The sequence below is a fragment of the Coenobita brevimanus genome, chromosome 94 (genome assembly GCF_032717465.1).
Source record: "Coenobita brevimanus isolate Jiangsu-jjx chromosome 94, ASM3271746v2, whole genome shotgun sequence".
NCBI classification, from domain to species: domain Eukaryota; kingdom Metazoa; phylum Arthropoda; class Malacostraca; order Decapoda; family Coenobitidae; genus Coenobita; species Coenobita brevimanus.
The window spans coordinates 23865820-23887154 of record NC_137047.1 but is presented as its reverse complement, the minus strand read 5'-3'; the positions used below and the strand labels follow the sequence as shown (position 1 = coordinate 23887154).

Genomic DNA, 21335 nt, shown 5'->3' with positions numbered 1-21335 from the left:
GTTCGAAAAGTCTCTCAAAAAATGAATGTCATCGTATGATCACAGCAAGAATATACTAAAAAGACGTCTTCAGAAGGGGTTAACGTAGGATTGTGAGAGGTGAAATATATATAATTCAGGAGTACAACAAATAGCAAGAGTCAGAGTTGGGATTGTGAATCTCTTCTGTTTGCTGACGTATTTCTGGTTATTCATCCTACCTTCAAATGATTTCTATAAACTTCATAAGGAAGCCTAGACGTAAAGGGTTTAAGGAAAGCTCCATTTAACCCTCCGCTAAAAAAAAATCGTCCGGAGATAGTAAGAATAAAATATAAAATCCTCTGGTGGAAAAGGTTAAGAAATATCCAAGGATGGCGTAGGTTGGCCTAGATAAGAAACATTGCAGTTAGTGAGGGTTGAGGAGTAAGTACCAAAGCCTATTGATTAAAGACTAGGAAAGTGTGGTTAGATGTGGCGATAGAGAGGATGGATACGAAAGAGTTGGGAAAAGGAATGTTCGAGCATATGAGGGAACTTGAGGGTGGGAGGATGGTAGAAGACCAAAGTGGGTATATCGGCTGTTTTGCGAGAAAGCGACGTACAGATGTTGAGGAGGCACAAGAACTGACGGAGTATAGATATCAGAGATGAAGTTTGATTAATTTCTCCATTAATCAAACATGACAAGGTGTGCAACATTTTTATAACTGGCAGTCGATAGAATGGTTTGTGTATCTGACAGGTATTGTGAAGCTTTTTTGTTTTTGTTTTAATCATTTGCGTGAGCGCACAGTGAATCGATATAATGCACAGTTAACCGAAACTCTGTTGATAATTCTTGTAGCTACTTCTGTGCTTGTTGTGTTTCTGTTTCTGAATCATACCCACCTCACGAAATGATACGAAATAGGTTTAAAGTAATTATAAGACGAGGGTAAAATGGATTCTTCATTACTTACAGCTGAAGATCAGTATCTCATTGCCAATTACTTGTTTTGAATATTTCATTATGTGTCTTTGTTACTGAATTAACGATACATCCCATCATTTCCCGTGTCCCAGTTGAGAGTCGACCTTGTGGTAGTTAGTTTGTTAGTTTATTGACCACTGTTTACAAACGTTCACAGTACACAACTCATACGATTGGCCCAGTATAAAAGTTTTTTTTTGTTTTCCTTTTAAGTGAGTAGCCATGTAAATAACAATCTGCCAGTAAACTAAATTATACCAAGAGCAACATAGGAATCTTCCACAAGTAATATTATAGCATAACATTATATGATTGGTTCAACATTTGTAGAGCTTGTAGTTCATACAGTTAAGAACTTCTTACTATTTTCATAACAACCGTGTGCTCCCCATCATGTATTGCCCAAGTTATTTACACGTTTGGTCATGATGATTCATGCGTGGTTGAGAACTATAGTTGGCTAATGCAGCGGATGTCTATGGCATTTTATCATCATCCATACAGTAACTCTTGTTCACCTATGAAAAATAGAAAAAAGAAAACGTTTTACAAAATTACACAACGAAAAAACATGTGAAAATTAAAGAGTCTGTAAATATAAACACAAACGCGTTCGTCAACCACATGGACAACGTCATGCCATGAAGCCGTGATAGATAGAATAAAGGAATGCGTGTGGTGAGCAAAGGGACTGGTGGTATCGGCTGTTTTATTGGTGGACGGGGGGGCTGGAGTAGGAAAGTACTGTACAGTATATCCAGTGAAAATGGGTGTTATAGGACCAGTGATCCGAGTTCAGTGAAAACTTATTTTAAAATATCCTCTGAGAGTGAAAGTGTCAAGGGGACGGGGAAGTAAAGAAATGGGAGTGGTTGACAAAGAAATAGGTGGGATGGCTTGTTATTGTGGTGGGAGTGGAGTGGGACCGTGGGAGTATACCCTGTGAAAATGGGTACAGTATGATTATGGATTTGATTGCAGCAAGGGTTTATCGACTGGTAGCAGTACGAATAAAGTGAGAAGTACATCACCGTATGAGTTAACAAACTTAAAAACGAAACAGTAATGTTTATCTGACCGTAATGACGCTCTCTAAATGCGAAGTGCGATGCTGAGGGCCGGGTGGGTTGTGTGTGCTAACAAGGACTGACATTTATTTGATCTGTATTTGTTCTGCAGGAATGCCGCCGTGTCTTTCCTTCTCTCTCTCTCTCTCTCTCTCTCTCTCTCTCTCTCTCTCTCTCTCTCTTAAGCGTTTCGAATCATCTAACATTAGCTGCAATGAAATGCTAGAACTGTTCCAACCATGAAGAAGTTAATGGTGACAGTGATAAGATTCTCAGACTTCTGTGACCCACTCACCTGAATACCGTAAAATCGTCAGGCTTTAGGTGGAAGAGAGCCCTAGAGTTGACCAACCTTGAGGGTGTTAATAAATGACTTGTACACATTTTCTTTATCTTTCGTAACAAATTAAAAGTTAAGTAAGAGGAGCCGAAAGAAACTGGAATGAACTTAACTGAAACGAACACACACACACACACACACACACACACACACACACACACACACACACACACACACACACACACACACACACACACACACACACACAGTAAAACATTATACTCTTTCTCGCTCGGGTAATATAACAAAAAAAAATATTGAAGCAGAGGCCAATAATAATAATAATAACGGATTTTATATTTTTTATAGATAGAAAAAGGGAGATAGTAAAAACTCAAGGTGAGAAGGAAATGGAAATATGAGAGGCTTCCTGCATGAAGTTTTTTTTTTTTTTTTTTTTTTTTTTTTAAATCAAGGAAAGGTCGTTGTTTAATGAAAAAGGGCAACACTGTAGACCCTGTGACGCAGTGATGGGCAGTGTGTGTGTGTGTGTGTGTGTGTGTGTGCTAGTGTAATGTGATGTTGTGGTGTGATACGGTGAGATAGTGTGATGTGGTAGAATACTTTGATATTGTGATGGCTTGGTGTGGTAGTATACTGTAGTGTGATGTTGTAGATGTATGTGTGGAGTGGTTGTAATGAGTAGCGTGGTAGTGCAGAGTATTGTGGTGGTGTATGTGGTGGCATGGTGTGGAAGAGTAGTGTGGTGGTGTCATGTGGTAGTGCCGTGTGGTGGCCTTTTGTGGTAGTGCTGTGTATGGATAGCGCTGTGTGGTGATGTTGTGTGGTCTTATAATAGTGTTGCGTGGTGATGTTGTGTGGTCGTATAATAGTGTTGCGTGGTGATGGTGTGGTGTGATTTAGTAGTGTGATGGTGTGGTGTGATTTGGTAGAGTACTTGGCAGTGTGGTGGTGTGGTGTGGCGTGGTAGTGTTGTGTGGCAATGTACGGTGCTGAGATGGTGTGCTGTGGTGTAAGAGTGTAGTGTGGTGGCATGGTGTGATGTGCTGTGGTGTGGAGTGTGTGAGGTTGTGTGGGGCGGTGTACTGTGGCGTAGTTGTGGAGTGTTGTGGTGTGGTGTGGTAGTGCAGTGTGGTGATGCGCTGTGATGTAGTAGTGTAGTGTGTTTGTGTGTTGTGGTTATGTAGTATACTGATATGCTCTCTTAGTGTCGAGTGGTGTTATGGTGTGGTGTGATCGTGTTGTATGGTGATGTGGTGGAGTAGTGCAGTACCTCTAGTCACACTTACTCTCGCTTTCATGGTATAGTCATTTTGATCGTACCTGGTAGAGATTTTCGTCCCCCTTTAGCCGATTACCTGCCGTTTAATGTCAGAATAAGATATACATCATTTCCATAACATTACTTCATAGCTGGCAAGATATTTAACCACCTATTTCCCATAATAGCTCGGCATTCAGTATAGAGAGGCAGCAATTTCCTGTTGGATAGGAATAACCCAGCTGGGGTACTTCCAAGGTCGGTGGTGTATACGTGTAGGTTAACAGCGGGAAATTCCAATCGTGGTTTGAATAAATGATGTTTGACGGAACATTGGAAAGGTACAGTGAAATTTGTCACAGTTTTCTCTTGTGTATATTGTCATAGATGATTACATACTGTACAAGTTTACACAGAAATAACGATTACAAACAGTCAGTGATGAGGAGATGGCACTTGGTGATGCAGATGACTGGTGATGGTTGTGGTGCTGGTGATCCTGGGAGGCGCTATGACTTCCACTCCTCCCTGATCATGTGTGCACCCTTCTCCCCAATCATGATGGCGGGTGCGTTGGTGTTACCGGCTGTCACAAACGGCATCACAGACGCGTCCACCACACGTAAGCCCTCCACGCCACGCACCCTGACGAGGAACAGGTGTTAGTGCACACATGTGCCTCTCAGACACAAACTTGATCGTTAGGTCTGTGTTGGAGGATGTTGATCTATTCCTTTTGGAGATATGGCTGTGCTTGCAAAGGTGCCCATTCAGTAATTTATGTAATTTATGTTTGGTGGCAATTGGTACATTATTTCAGGCAGGTCTGCCCATGGCCATACGAGTATGCTCATTTAGAACCCTTGTTTATGTGTATTAAGTTTCAGACCTCTACCTCGATCACCTGCACACACACACACACACACACACACACACACACACACACACACACACACACACACACACACACACACACACACACACACACACACACACACACACACAGAGGTCATTTTAGTCTATATATGATTTGGCATGTTTGAGTTTGAATATGCTAATGTATTAAATGTTTTCATTTGTATTTGGATGCGATACTTTGTCTCTAAAATGCCAGCGTCTGAGTGTGTAACTTATGCTTTTGTCCACAAAATGGGAGTAATTTTTCAGTTCGATGCGGGAGTCGTCTTCCGAAGAAAGTGTTGTAAACAAATATATGGCGTTATCTCAGATAACACCTCAGTGTGAAGACCATAACTTCACACTGACTATTACTGGCATAATGTTTATACATATAGTATTTTACTGCTACACGTTAGAACTATAATACACCATAAAATGCTTTCCTTTTCTGATAACTGAAGTACCATGCAGTGCCATGCAGGAGGTGTTGACTGAAACCACAAGGTACGTAACACTTTCCAGGCTTTACTGTACAGGGGAACAATATGAGTGAACATAGCACATATAATGAACCTCCCCTGGAGGAGTCCCTGGACTGGTTCATATAACATAGCAATATTCAAACGTAAGAGCTGTGAGTCACTATGCCTCCTAATGTGGCTAAAAAAAATGTAGTTGCAGTTTACATTGTGTTGCAATGCTCCTGTAGACAGGTGACTGCGACACTCGCAGCTCAGTGAAGGCAGGGTAGTTGCAGTCACTGCTGGTGCTGCCACAGTAGGATAGCCACAGGCTTCTCCAACCCAGCTCAAAATCTTGTGACGAAGCTGTCACTCTACGGCTGTTATCAATAGCGCAACCCAATCTGTGATGTGTAGTCGAAGATAGTACTGTCGTTCGGGCAAGTGCTGCCACAGGTGCCTTGTGTCACTTTTTAGAGTCTTGTAAATTGAGATTTCCATTGTCACATGGGCACACACACCCTCAGATTCTGAAATATTTTGTGTGGCTATTAGCATGCCTCAAAGTGTGCCTACGATGGTGATGAGGTCTGTTGACAACAAAGGCGCATCACAAGGCTTGGAGGAGCTAGAGGGGCGGTTTCAAAGAGTGTTAGAGGTTTCGGCACGGACTTACTGCTCAGAGTGCACAGCTACCTAGAGTGGCAAGCCCTAGCTTGTTTGCCACCTCCAGAGCCTCATTTATGATATGCCGGAGCATTGCCGCGGAATGGCGCAGGGGGGTCCTTGTTCATGGGAGCTGTAGAGTCACCTTGCACGTCTTTTTCCGTACCTTGCTATGGAGATGCTTTCTGTGGCCTCTTCTCTCGCAGCACTTTCTTTTAAACAGCCAGTAACTACAGGATGCGTAAAAGAAAACCAGGAGGGACCTCTCTAATGACTGATAGGAGAGTTTGTGTCAGCGGGTAGCGTGGTAGGTAGTTCAGGTAGCAGATGTCTTAAGGTGGGGAACCTCTGGAGCAGGTGAGAAGGTCTTGTCTGTACAGGAGTCATGATACATTCTGTTTGCTTCAGTCCTTACCCTGTCTCGCAAGACAGGTAGAGCTTGTTGATGGGGATGTCTCCTTGAGCTTCTAGCGAGACATCAGGTCTGACAGTAGACTTTAACCCAGAGTAATATCCTCTGAAATCCATGCTAATTCCAGTGTTAATGGCCTTTGAGGCCTTACCTAGCTTGGAGGTTTTCTCCACTTTCAGTGCTCTTTTCTCCCGTAACTCATTGTCATGTACTACATTAATATTTCTGACTGGCTGTTGAGTGTGAAATGTTGCTGATTTCTTTCCGCAGTTTCCAGTGTCATAACTAGGGACTGTTACCCGAAAAACATAGAGATACCAGCCAAACACTGCAGCAAACCCCTATTGGAGGGGTTAATGGAGGCTGTACCTAACTCTCCCATTTGGAAAACAGAAATATCGTAATCTTCATAAAATCGTCTGGAGGTAGCAGGAATAAAATAAAAAAGTACATCCTATTAGTAAAAAGGATGACTGCTGAGCTATCCGTATGGCCTTTTAGTATTCTTTTCCACACGGGCGTGAAATGAGTATACTGGAGCTATGAGTACTTGTAGGCGATATAAGAATTTGTTCTGCGCGCGCGCGCGTGCGTGCGTGCGTGTGTGTGTGTGTGTGTGTGTGTGTGTGTGTGTGTGTGTGTGTGTGTGTGAGAGAGAGAGAGAGAGAGAGAGAGAGAGAGAGAAGCGACAGTCAAGTGGTTAAAGTAGTAATCAGCCCTCCCAAAGGACGTGAAATCGACACCAGGCTGGGACATGGAGCAGTTTGATTATTTGATTTTCGTTAAAACAGACATCAGGGATTTTTACAATACCGACCAACATGTCAGAAAAACACTCCCGCTGACCCCATCACACCAGCTCTTAGACAAGTCTAGATTGTAATGAGTATGGACGGTGGGTGTTAGCGCGGAAGTAGTGACATGTGAAGGTGTGCGACATGTAGGGGGACTGCTAGACATTGGAGAACAGGCTGTCAAATTTATGCCTGGAGTCGAACACACTCACAGCGGTGATTCTGAGTGATTTATGGTTGCCTGGCTGATCCTCTGAAGCTTTACCTTTTCCCTAAATTTTTAGACTCATAGACGCATAGACACTACAATTAGAAACCAGGCAAGAACATCGAGTACAGCGGGTCATGTACTAGGTGAAGATTGTGACCTGGCAAATATTGATTGTCTGCCTAAATGACCCTCGTGCAGTTGATACGCATATGTCTCAGCCCTGTTCCCCAGTATGTAGCCTTTCCGCAGCCTACACCGTGTCTTTTGACCAGCATCCCTAACTTTCAGTCCGATGACATTGTTTTTAATTTTTATTCTAGGTACTACTGGATAATTTTGTTCAGCTCTGGAGAGACCTCGTATGGTGAAGAGGTATATGAAGGCTATATCAAAATTCTGGCGTTCAAATAGTCTCTTTAAAACTGAATAAAGGTGCCTGGTGATAGCAAGAATAAAATGAAAGTGCGTTATCGGTCTGAATCGGTTAATCCTAATAACGCTTTCATTGCTGTGGACGTGCGTATATAGTGTCTCAGACTAACACCTGATGATTCTGTTTATTTGGAGAGAATGGCAGCAATCCTGAGAGTTAAACCATGGTGTCACATTCAGGTATTCTAATGCTGTAACCGCTGGACGATTTTATTCAGCCGAAGAGTGTCCAAGCTATCAGAGGCTAAGGTACGTGTATGCTGTGATAATCCCCTCGACAAACGTTAACCTTTCCACTACGATGACGTACTTTTTATCATATTCTTGTTCTCTCCAGACGATTTTATTCAGATCTGGGGAGACTTTGAAATGGAGGGATCAGATATTGTCTTCATTAATCCCTTCAGTCTTTCTTAATCAAAATAAATTTGTTTGTAGATAGGAAGAACGAAATAATAATAATAATGATGATAATAATAATAATAATAATAATAATAATAATAAAAACATCATGGAACTAAAGGGGTCAAGCCAAGCAAGCCTAGTCCTTGCTTAGGTAACCCTCAGTAGGATCGCCTGCTTTATCCACATTAACAAAAAACCATCCGCTGAATCTAGTCGAATGTAAATATAGCCAGTGACTCATACAGATACCAGTCGTGCCGCTGACTACAGGAAGTGTCTCGTAAACTTGAGCCGAGGGTAAAGGACAGAGGCCAGTGTGTTGTGAACCCGCGTGTACCCTCCACCTTTCCCGTTACCCCGAATAATCAGGGTCTGTGTTTATAAAGGATCTACTTAACTCTGCAGGATAAACAAATCTCCCCAGAAGTTTACTTTTATCGTATTTATCAAAGAAAGGTGGAGGATAATAAGTCTTCTTCACAATTTACTAATGTCAGAAGAGGCTCTGTTTTTCTTATGTCTTTCAATTTACTATTCACTATTTTTTGTTTGTAAAGCGTATGGTAGTAATATGTGTAAAGTCAAAAGTATAAACAAGCAGTCTTATAGGTATGTAACTTGAGTCAAAGGAAGTTCGTGCTTATGGAACTAGTCCTTCTCTGGAAATCTTGATATCACATTGCAGCGAAGGGATCATGTGGAAGAATTATACTCACGCCAGGGAAAGTTGTTTATTTGGGAGATAGAGCACTTTCGGAAGGTTAAGGTCGGGCCGAAACTGTTTGTATCTCCCCAATTAACAACTTTTCTAAATGTGGGTGTAGTGCTTCCATATTCCTCATTTAAGTCATTGGCGAATATAACTCTAAAATATACAGAGGGAAGACAATTTCTCAGTTCACTCAGTACAGATTTAAGGAACTGGTAGCTAGTTTTACCACAGAAATTATGATTATGTCAAAATGTCTTCCATAGCCTATTCGCTCTAGTTTGTTGATGAAGTGTTTGACAGTTGTGTGAGTGAAGAAGGAAAGCCTAAATAACCAGTCACATACACAGCTTTAGAAATATTAAACCAATGCCTACCTGAGCCTGTAGTCGACAACAGCGTAAGGGTCTGTGTCTGGCGCCATCTTGCAAGTGCCTGCGTAATGGAAGAATGTGGTGGCCATGTGTCTGACGTAGCAGGTCCAGTACTTATCACTGAACAGGCCCTCATTAACACACTCTGGCAGCGGCTGGGGGGGAGGGGGAGAAGAAGAGGATGAATAATGGATGTGTGTGTGTGTGTGTGTGTGTGTGTGTGTGTGTGTGTGTGTGTGTGTGTAATTCACCGGGTCTGTCAGGATGGCGAGATGGTCGTGATCATCAGCTTTTACCCTCCCGGAAAGGAGCTGAGAGCTCATTTAGTCCGATCTAAGGGCAAGGCTGTGATCTCTGACACACGCACACACCCATCCCCATGCTCAAGAGGGACAGTAACCACCCGCTTCGTCAGTGCAACTTTTCGCTACCTGATCAAGGCGCGAACTCCCGTCTTACCAGATGGCAGGATAGAGCGTTAACACTGAGCCAGCGAGCGGTGTAATAGGTAGTTAGATAAATAGACACAGACAGATAGATAAATCGATAGATAGACAGACAGGCACACACACACACACACACACACACACACACACACACACACACACACACACACACACACACACACACACACACACACACACACACACACACACACACACACACACACACAAAGAGGGAGAGAGAGAGGGGGCTAAAAGTGGATATGGAGACAGAGAGCTAGGTAAAAACAGACAAGTTATTCAGACTCAGTAATGTGAAGTATACAGGATGGTGAGATGGCAATATTAGACCAAGTTAACGTGGACAGTTAGTATTCTAGGATCAATCTCTTACTGCAACTCAACATCCTAAGTGGAGGGACGGCACTTTTAGGCCAGGTTAAAGTGAACAGAGTATTGCTTCAGTATTATCAAAGGTGCAGTAAGTATGCCATGTTACCTCGTCGTAGAACCTGGCGTTGAGGTCTTGGGTGAAGGCGGAGGAGTTGCCCAGGGCCACCGCTGTTTTGATGCCTGGTGGTGAGGACAGGATTTAGGTCAGCATCTAGGGACAGGAGTCGTGAAAAAGCTACCAGATCACACACACACACACACACACACACACACACTCTCTCTCTCTCTCTCTCTCTCTCTCTCTCTCTCTCACACCCATTTTTTATTATTTTACGGTTGGTTTTCTGTTTTGTCATTTTTCCACTCATCCCCAGCCATCCACCCACTTCATAGTTTCTCCAGCGCACTGATGTCTGTTATATATTTTCTTGCAAACTCCAGGCTAATATACTGAATGTGTAATTCACCGGGTCGGTCAGGATCACTTGATGGTCGTGATCGTCAGCTTTTACCCTCCCGGAAGGGAGCTGAGAGCTCATATAGTCCGATCTAAGGGCAAGGCTGTGACCTTCACACACGCACACACCCGTCCCCTTGCTCAAGGGGGACAGTAACCACCCACTTCGTCAGTGAAACTTTTCGCAACCTGAGCGAGGCGCGAACTCCCGTCTACCAGATGGCATGCGAGAACGTTACCACTGCACCAGCGAGCGGTGGGGAGATTATTTACTTGTTTATTTAGTTAGTTAGCTGAATTACATATTTATTTTCCCTTTCACTACAAGAGGACTATCGTAAGCTGAACGAAATCGTCTGGAGGTGGCAAGAATTAACCAGTAAAAGACGTCGCCGTTTTCAGAGGATTAAGGCTGCTCTTCTTACTTCGTTATTGTTACATCCAGACGATTTTCTTCAAGTTAGGGAATACCTCTTGTAATCTCGTCTTAATGAAAGAGGGGTGCTGTTGAGGGACGCCTTTACGCGGTGGCACCGATATAACAGGGCGGTGGAGTTGCCTGTTAATAAAGGTGTTCTTCATGGTCGGAACAGCATTCTGTTCTGGGTAACGTAACACTAGATATTTTTACTCTGCTGAGAATGCATCACAGAAGTCTGAGAGTGTTACTACTGTTACCATTAATCCTATCACAGTCGGAACATATTTCGTACAGGACTGTATTATTGGATTCAAGTTAACGATAGACTTTTTTCTGTTGAGAGTGGATCACAAAAATTTGTTGTTATTGCTGTATCCTCGAGCTCATCCGAAACGTGACCCCATTGGACTGCAAGTTTAAGCTACCCCTCAGTAGTCCATCATTCCCCCTTCCGAGAGATAGGGTAATACCTGAGGGAGCTTTGCATAACTAGCTAGTATAGCCACCTGGCTGTAGCAGTGTCACCACGTGAAGGCGTATTTCTCCAACAACGTATCTATCTATCTATTGCCAGACACGTTAATCCCATAAAGGGTGGCCACAAGCAAAGTGCCTCCACGTCGCCCTGTCCTCTGGTATTTGGCTGCCATTCCTCCAACTCACACTCCCCCCTCCCATATATTTCTCAATTCCATCCTTCCATCTAATCCTGAACCTGGAAGTGTTAAGCTCCTGTGCACCCACCCTCAACAAACAGGGCCACGTCGTCTGGGTGGCTGAGGTACCGAGGGTCTATCACTGGGTCGTCCTTCGGGTTGGAGGATCGGAGGGTGACCGAACCCCGACTCTTAGGATCTATCAGGATGGGGCTGATGCTGAACCCTTTCCTTCCAAACAGCCCGTGAAAGTACCTCTTGAATCTCTGGGAATATAAATAAATAAATAAGGGGAGAGAATTTCACTGACATACTTCACCAAGAAAATAGTGTTTGAAGCTTGGGAGAGTAGGAATTTTTTTTTTTCGAACGTGCATGATTGGTGTGTGTGTGTGTGTGTGTGTGTGTGTGTGTGTGTGTGTGTGTGTGTGTGTGTGTGTGTGTGTGTGTGTGTGTGTGTGTGTGTGTGTGTGTGTGTGTGTGTGTGTGCGTGTGCGTGTGCGCGCAAACTAAACAAGCTTCCCATGCGTTAACATATGATGCAAAACACCACGTACACAGAGATACAAGAAAGGTAATCTCATTCAGGACTAGTATACTGTTATTAATGTTTCATCTCAGTGGGTCTTATGGAGTGCCGGAGAAACTTTTAGCGGCACTCAAGACCTCGTACCACACCCTCTTTGCTCTAACTTGGCCCTGAAATTACCGTCTGTCCATCGTGAATGCTGAGCTGTAAAGGAGATTAGCACTAGAATATGATGCTAGTCATGAAGAAGTACTATGGAAACGATATGGAGGAGTAGCTTTGTCTTTACTGCCTCTGAGATCCATGGACCAAGCTACAAAAGGGCGAGAATCTGGGTCAGGTTATGGTGAAAGCAGAATAATCCTTGTAACATCCGGCATTGGACCCACGATTTTACGATCGATACCCCATTCAATTAACTATTTTATTACGTCGTGAATAATGTATATGTAAATAATAAGCTAGATAACCGAGGCTATTCAATCACCGTTTATATTACTGCATTAGGCAAAAACGGTATATGAAGGATGTGTCGGGTACAACATAGTGTAGTTTAAAGAATGTCAGTATTAGCGATGATATTGTTGTATATTATAGTGGCCTACAGTAAGTGCAGTATATATGTTCGTTTGACAGAGGCTCGTGTTGTTGTGTATTATAGAACATTAAATACAATAATGTATCTATACCCGTGCGATAAAGACGAGATATTGTGTATTATAGAGAAGTAAATCCAATATCTGTGCCCGTATGATAGAGACTGTTGGTTTTGTGTATTATAGTGAAGTAAATCCAGTATCTATGCTCTTATTATAGAGACGTGTTGTTGTGTATTATAGGGAATTAACCCACAATCCATGCCCGTATGAAAGAGACTTATGTGTTCTGGTGCTGTCCTTGTGTACTAACCCAGGCATTGAAGCTTTGTGTGGAGGAGGTGACAATGCCGAGGTCACTGCCCATGGTGAGCGTAACAAAGAGGAACTGCATGTTGGGCCAGGTTGGGTCCCCCTCACCGACCCTCAGCCAGGCGTTGTGTGAGTCAGCCATTAGACGAGCCATAGGTCCTGCGGGAAAACAACTAAGTCAATAAATAAAAGTTAAATAGATAGATAAATAAAATAAAGTAATAAATAAGATGTTTCCAATGATAGAAACTGTAACTTTGATCAAGTAGGTACATGTTATGGTGGAAGTTATTTCCCGTATTATTCATGTACTGCTGTGAACATAAATACCGATCCTCCTCGTAACAATAAATAACATGATAGTGAATATTAACTTTTGTAATCCAGCAAAGCGATCTTCGGAACCCAACATGCTTTTCAGAATATTAAGAAAGAGATTTATAATTGCTCGACTAAAACAATGAAATGGTACTATTCGTAGCTGTGCATCTAGCTAATGTTTCAGAAGTCCGTTGCCACAGGGATTTTTTTTCTTCTACTGCAGTAAATGCTCAGACAAAATAATATTACATAGAAACATATGTCAGTGCGTCTTGCGATCATTTGTATATTTTATATCGTCTCCACTGCTTTTGCTCCATTTGTCTCTTATGGCGTGCAATACATGATATATACACTGTGAGAACGAAACTGTTGAAACATCGTTTATAAAAAAGTGTTTGGAGAGAGGAAATGTCCGATATTTTGGGTAAAGTTTGAATCGAAAATGAAATATCATGTTTTCATATATAAATGATGAGTTTTTGTTGTTCTTCACGACTTTAACTATATATATATATATATATATATATATATATATATATATATATATTTATATATATATATATATATATTCACACGAGTATATGGGTATATATATTACAGGGAATTTGTGTAATCAGTGCTTTCATGAAATCCGGAGGGAATTCGTGAAATTAATTTTAATTAGGATGGATTAATTTAGGTTGCGGTTAGGTTACGCTGGGATAATCAAAATTGCGTTTAGGTTAGGTTAGGTTAATTTAATTTAGATTAATGGTTATGTTAAGTGTTCATCTAAACCTAACCTAACTAACCTGGCCTAACCTTACCTAAATTTAACCTAGATTGCCCCAGCCTAACCTAACTGCAGCCTAAATTAACCTAACCTTTGTTAACACAACCTAATTTAAACTCATTTTACGAATTCCCTCGGGATTTCATGAAATCACTGGTTATACATATTCCCTGTAACATATATATATTACACTTACTCTGGCATAGTGTTATCACATGCCCTCACTGATATGTATATTTTTATATATTTTCCTGCGCTCTGAAATAAGTACCGCTATTTCTGAGTTGTGAAATCTTGAATATAATTATATTTATATGTCTAATTTATTAGCAGTTATTTTTTTCTTATTTTTACATTCATGAATTATTCATTGGAAGAATGATATCTACGTATGGATATGTTTACTGAGAAGAAACAATAACATAGTCCAATTCTGGTCGAATTTGTGACATCTGTTAATGATAATAATAGCAACTAGTGGCTCCCCCAAGGGGGGAATCACACCACCCACGAGTCGATACATATCTAGCGAGGCTCGGAATATTACCTTGACCTTGACCTATTTTCACCAGTTTCGAACTGCCAAGAGATTTTCATCCATGTAAAATTTTGTGATGATACCTTGTGCGGTTGCGAAGTTATCGTGCTAACAGACAGACAGACAGACAAACTTAAAACAATACTTGTAGGATATTTTCGTCCCTACTACACATCTGTAAAATTTTATGATGTTATCTTGAGCGGTTGCGAAGTTATTGTGGTAACAGACACACCCAGCTTGACCTGCTTTCACCAATTTCGAACTCGTGATCGATTTTTTTCCCCTACTACACACTTGTAAAATTTTGTGATGCTATCTTGAGCAACTGCAAAGTTATCGTGCTAACACACACACACACACACACACACACACACACACACACACACACACACACACACACACACACACACACACACACACACACACACACACACACACACACAAATTGAAAACAATACCAGCTTCGCTATCGCGGCTGGCAATAATAATACTGTAATAATAATAATAATAACAATAATAATAATAATAATAATAATCCATCCATCCATCCATCATCCAGTCCTACGTTGCCCCATGAGGAGCGTAGGAGCCCGAGGCCAGGCAAGTTGGTCCTGACATTTAAGATGAGTGAATAATAATAATAATTATAATAATAATAATAATAATAGTAGTAGTAGTAATAGTAGTAGTAGTAGTAGTACAGCAGTAGTAGTAGCAGTGGAAGTGGCAGTAGTAGTAATAGTAGCAGAAGTAGTATCATCATCGTTGTTGTTGTTGTTATAAAAAGTTGCATTGACATTAACCATTGCGTGAACAGATATACCGAAACCAACCAGTGCGGGTTTGGATGTACTGGAACACGGAATTTGCGTTGAAGGGGTCAGCTGCCATGAAGGAGGTGGTGCTGGTGTCCACGGTCCAGGTGATGCCGTTCATTAGCATGTGGTCGTGCAGGTTCTGGCCCACCCCAGGCAAGTCGGCAACCACCTTCACCTGCAGCAGCACACACACACATACTTACCCACACGCACGTATGCTTGCCCACACGCACGTATGTTTGCCCACACGCACGTATGCTTACCCACACACATGAATACTTACTCGCACGCACGTATACTTATCCACACACACGTACACTACCACGTATATTTACTTATACGCACTCAGTCTTACACGCGCGTATCTGTAGCACAATCACGTAGGCTACACTCATTCACATGCATGCAGTCTTACACACATCCACGCTAACCTCCTTCCCCCCCCCACACACACACACTGAATCACGTGCACGGAGTCTTACGCGCACGCACACCACCACGTACACTCATTCATAGGCACACAGTCGTACACGCATGTACACTGTGGAAGCTTACTCGAAATGTGTCCTGACACACTGACATTATAGTACATAGGAGTTAGGAAAAGACCAAGTAACTGCGACCTGCATTCAGACTCACTGACTGAATAAAACTGGTGATTCGGAAAAATTGCAATGTGACAATGAATATTCTAATAAAATACCAAATCAGTAACACTGAATGTTACAGTATAGTACACTATCTGAGAATTCGGTTTAGAATACAGTGTATTACAAGTATACTTTAGTACAGTGAGTGGTTCAGGTGATTAAATTGCAAGTGTCATCGTATAAGTTTTTATGTGTGTGAAGCAATTTTGCAGTAGTGTGATGAATACTGGAATATACTGGCGAAGGGTAGCATAAAAGGGAAGATTTAAAATAGCCATCAAACAGAGCGGTACTTTAGAGGTGGATGAAAGACCGCTGGGCGAGTAGGAATTTTGGTTTTCCCCAGTCAGCAGGCTGACATTTCCTGACTGTCCACCTTTTCTTATATTTTTTTTATGTGCTTTCAGTTACACTGAGAGTATTCCTGCACGTTCATATAAGCATTTTTAAAAATTCTCTCTACATTAAACCTTCATGTAGAGGTCACACCACTCACTTTTTCAGAATTGTGTTGAAATGACTAACACCAACAGTTACTGTATGTATTGGAGTTGCCACGGAAGGGGCTCACAAATATCCCCATCAGTGGCCTCTTTCCCGGTACCCACCACACCAGATGCCGTGAACTGATTCCTGATGTGTTTTCTACTAATTTTGATTACATTGGTGGCCACCCCCAAATTTTATCTCAGTAGATCATCATTTCTCTTCCCCACTGTCTCATCATCTCTTTACCGAAACCCAGCAGTCTGGTGCTGCCGACCGTGCCTTTTTATTTCCTTCTTTTCCCTGCATTTGTTTCCAAGCCAAGAGTTGAAGTTACGTGTATGTGTAGAACACTACTTTTGTTTCCAGCGAATCATCCAAGTTCTACTTGTGCCCTTTTCATGTTTGTTTGTTTATATATTTACTTATTTTTTGGTCGTACCTTAGGAGCTTTTGTAAACGCCACTGCTTATCTAAAGCTCTTATCAGCTGAGGGTTACTCCTGTCATCAGCTCTATTATTCTTTAATGATGCGAGATGTGCTTCAAGTCCATTCTGTTCAAACGTTGATGATTCCACATTTCACTTTTCCAAATGTTTCTCGCACTGTTCGCCAAAGCAGTTACTACAGCAATTATGCGGTAAGGCAATGGCATATCTAGCCTCTGATTTATTAACTACTTCAAACTGAGGCAAAAGGAGCCATATTTTATGTGCATCAGAAATTCAGTGTCTTCGTCTTCCACTCGGTACAATCTGCCACAAGATTATTCCCTTACCGTCAGTTACATACAGCTCAGTCCTTCGCCATCTGTCAGTATTATCGTAGTTTCTTATTTTGTGATACATCAAAAATAGGCCACATTGCCTTAGCAAAATCAGCGTCTCTGGGGTTGGATTTGCTAAACTGACTCCTTTGGTGACCTGCACAAGAACTGTATTCGTTCATGTATGAAGTACAGGTACTCGTATATGTAGGAGGTCTTACACCATTTAATTATGGCTTTTTGAAACTGGGTGGAGTCTTAGGCTACTGGGTGGAGTCTTCAATTCTGTTCCTTTTATTGACTTTCTTTATCCTATTTTTCATGGTATTCCTCCCTCAGTAGAATGTTAACACCCGTCTTGCTACGTACTCTCACCCTTCCTCGAACTTTCTGAGTTAACTGGTATTTTCAGTCTTTCACGTACTGTGCACAGCTTTTCAACTGTGGAATTGTCTTCCTTAGCCTTTTTTTTTCTTTTTCCCTACTGGTGAACTCCAGTTTTTCAACTGCAATGTCTCCAGGAGTCTCGGAATGACCAGATCTTATTTTGGCTTTCTTTTATTCAGATTTCTTTCAAAGACAACCTTTACCTGATTAAATCCCTTGGTTCTTTTTCTTTTCTTTCATTGAAACAACTGATATGGATATAAATGTGTGTATACTGTAGTTTATGTAGATATTGCTGGTTGGAACGAACGTGTGTGTGTGTGTGTGTGTGTGTGTGTGTGTGTGTGTGTACTAACCTTGTGGTTGTAGAGGTGACCCTTGGGCCCGACTCCCGACAGCATGAGCAGATGAGGCGACCTAATGGATCCCGCTGACACCACCACTTCCCTCCTCGCCCCCACCGTCATCACCTGCATCACCACAACATTATGCACCACCACCACTACATACACCACCATCACCAGTGGCATCATCACTCCATAGCCATTATGCTTAACTAAATAGCTACTGTACACCAATAAACATCACAATACTGGGAACACACACACACACACACACACACACACACACACACACACACACACACACACACACACACACACACACACACACACACACACACACACACACACACACACACACACACACGGGCTCATTTTTGTAAGCAGTATACACATTAACTGTACACACAATTGTTTGATAACAGCAAAAAATATATACAAAATGTCATCGTAGTGTAAGAGTTAATTCCGCCTTGAACTGCTGGCCACACTGCTCGCATCTTAAAACATATAACACTGGCTGTCAAATGTTTGCTATTAAATTATTAGCCTATAAATGAATTAATCTTCAGGTATGTGCGCTATTCTATATGCAGGTATGAATTTATCTTCAGTCATGTGGTTTATTCTGTATGCTGGTACCGGTATTCAGTTTTATATATACATATTCACAAAACAGTATCCATCTGAATCCTGTATTAAGACAACAAAGTGTAAAGTCAGTATCTTAAATAATATAGCTAAAATAAACTACTGGAATTATATCATCATCATTTTCCTGGACTTTTTTCCTCACCTAAAAATTGGGTGCGGTGGGGTCCAGAGAGCAATGGAAGAGAGAACATACAGAGGAAGAACTACCAACAGCATATTCATTGAAATGGGCAAAACATTCATTCCTACACCATTCAGGTCCCCTGAGTCACTCACCTCACGGATTTAACAAACTTCACTTATTGGTAGTAGTAGTAGTAGAAGTAGTAGTAGTAGTAGTAGTAGCAGTAGTAGTAGCAGCAGTAGTAATAATAAAGATAGCCATAACAGACAGAGGTATTGTGTAGGTTTTAGTTATGTGCTTCCGACAGGCGATAACTTATGAATGTTTGCCTTACATCCCTAGTGGCTGTCAGTAGGGCCCGATCCTACTTCAGAGAGACCCTACAACATAAGGCAAGTGCCAAGCCGACCGAGTTGTAGTACTCGTAGTAGTAGTACTAGAACTAATATAATTTTGTAGATGTGCTTCACACACAGCTGCCAGATAGTCACTCCGTCGACTGGAATATGAAATTACAAAATAATAGACATACTACTACTACTACTACTACTACTACTACTACTACTGATCAGTTAAACACAAGGCAGCAGAATGGATGAACCATGTAGGGTGAGGGTGTGATGGAAGGAGTAAAGGGAATTACACCACGGAGCTTGCACTGGTAACTGTACCATATCTCTGCAGTATTATACAGTTGGAATGGAAATATTCTGTGACTAAAAAATTGCCGTATAGAAAATGTAAAGGTAACTGGAAAGAGTGTCAAATCCATTGTAGAATAAAATGTTGTAAGTAAGGTGTGTGGAAAAACACCGTCCGAGAAGTCATGTTATAAAATTTGGTAGGTGATGAACGGGAAAATTTGCGGTGTGGTAGATGATGTGTGTGTCGATAAAATATTTGTAACAGTGCCTGTGACAAATAGTGAAGAGAGCATGTGAGTGGGATCCCAAGATAATTATGGCATTTATAGGTTAGAGAGAGAGAAAAAAAGGATGACTGTAAACTGGAGTGGGGCGGATTCTAGAAGGCCTTACGTATATATAACGAGGTAGGAAAGTCGATGAATACTGTAAGCGCTTCAGAGTTGATGGCAAAGCAAATATACAGCTAAACAGAGGACTGTTAGAGTGAGACAAGGGTGTGTGATGTCTCTGGATTTTCCTATATGATATTTGGATGGGATTATGAGATATCTCAAAACAAAGATGAGGGAAGCTAGAGTGAAGATGGTGAGGAATGACGAAAGATTGAGTAATCCGAATCTGAATAAATGTAAATAAGAGTAACTTGAATTTGAGTGGCATTATGAAAGATGTCAAAATAAATTTGAAGAAAGCTGGAGTGAAGATGTTGAGGGATGGCAAAAGAGTACTTGTTTTGAATCTAAGTAAATATAAATAAGAGTAACTTATATTTGGATGGCATTATGAAAGATGCCAACATGATAATGGAGGAAGATGAAGTGAAGATGAGTGAGGGATGGCGAAAGATAAATGTCAAGGAAGGAATCGCGCTCACCTGGTTGTTGTATTCAAACTGGACGCCGACTGCTCGTTTTTTATCAAACAAAATCTGTGGAAACCGGAAAATCAGTATGTAAAATTTATACTTTTAAAAATTTGGAACACAATTGGTATTCCAAAATGTCAGCGCCAAGCTAATTTCCCTCTGACAGAGAAAGTAAAAACTTGAGAAGTGACTTGCGGTAGAATAACTCATAAACTTTCTTGAGTCTAAGTTACGTATAAGAGCAATTCTGTATACTATTATCTTGACTTACACAATAGCTAAACACTTCACCACGAATCTAAAGTGAATGACAACGTGAATCATGCGCGAAACCAAAAACATCCATGATGACTTTGAACTGCAACAGAGACTTGTTTGTCGCAGAAACTGAATGACCCCTGTGACTACTGACCCTTATCATTAAATGGCTTCAAGCATAACATAAGCATTAATATCAGTACCATACCGGGTGATAGCAAGACCACCTGATATCTCTAATACCATGACATAGAAAAGACATACAGCTTGTGGTCAGCACAGTAAGTCATTTGCATCCCTTCAAAACCATGTCAGAATTTGATTAGATATTGCTATTATGTGGTTCATTCATTTTCACTAGATGTTCAATATTTTCACCTAATTTCCCAAAGTTCAGTGGAGTAATGTGACAATACTGTGGCTCAAAATCCTTTCCATAGCACATCTTCGTGACTAGCGTCATAATCCAGTGCTACAACCCAGTGTTAGAGAGAGAGAGCGAGAGAGAGAGAGAGAGAGAAGATTTTACCCCTAGCTAATGTGAACAGAGTATTTGTGGACAATAATCAGATGGTTTAAAATCTCCTTTCACTTGCCAGAAATGCAGGAGGTGTAACTGCTGATCGGGACGGCGCGTAAAGATGAATTATCCCCTGTCCATATTAGCATGACCTGAAATTTCCGTCTCTCTGTTTGAATTCTGAGCTGTAACAAGCGATTAGTACTAAAATACGATGCTAGTCACATAGAAGCACTGAGGAAAATGTGTACGATAGAGCCGTGGTATTGCCATGTTCCTGTCAGTGAGGGACGATTAGGTACAAAAAGAAGAGAATCCCACCTAGGGAAACTGCTGCCCCATAACCTCCCCCTTTAAACTGTCAGCCTCAAACTGTTGCCTCATAAACTGCAACTCTCCCCACTCCCTTAAAATGCCGCCCTCCCCCCC

At 41.5% G+C, this 21335-nt stretch overlaps 1 protein-coding gene across 1 annotated transcript in view; it reads right to left on the bottom strand.

Annotated features, from left to right (window-relative positions):
• Positions 1-4090: 4090 nt before the first annotated feature.
• The window catches only part of LOC145412861 (glucose dehydrogenase [FAD, quinone]-like), a 42843-nt gene continuing 25598 nt past the window's right edge, over positions 4091-21335 (bottom strand). The window contains exons 7-14 of the mRNA XM_080282660.1: positions 20138-20191; positions 17854-17967; positions 15223-15382; positions 12754-12911; positions 11404-11581; positions 9888-9961; positions 8949-9100; positions 4091-4226 (exon numbers count right to left, since the gene is read on the bottom strand). Coding sequence (XP_080138786.1) covers positions 4091-4226; positions 8949-9100; positions 9888-9961; positions 11404-11581; positions 12754-12911; positions 15223-15382; positions 17854-17967; positions 20138-20191 — 1026 coding nt within the window. The remainder of the gene's footprint in view (positions 4227-8948; positions 9101-9887; positions 9962-11403; positions 11582-12753; positions 12912-15222; positions 15383-17853; positions 17968-20137; positions 20192-21335) is intronic.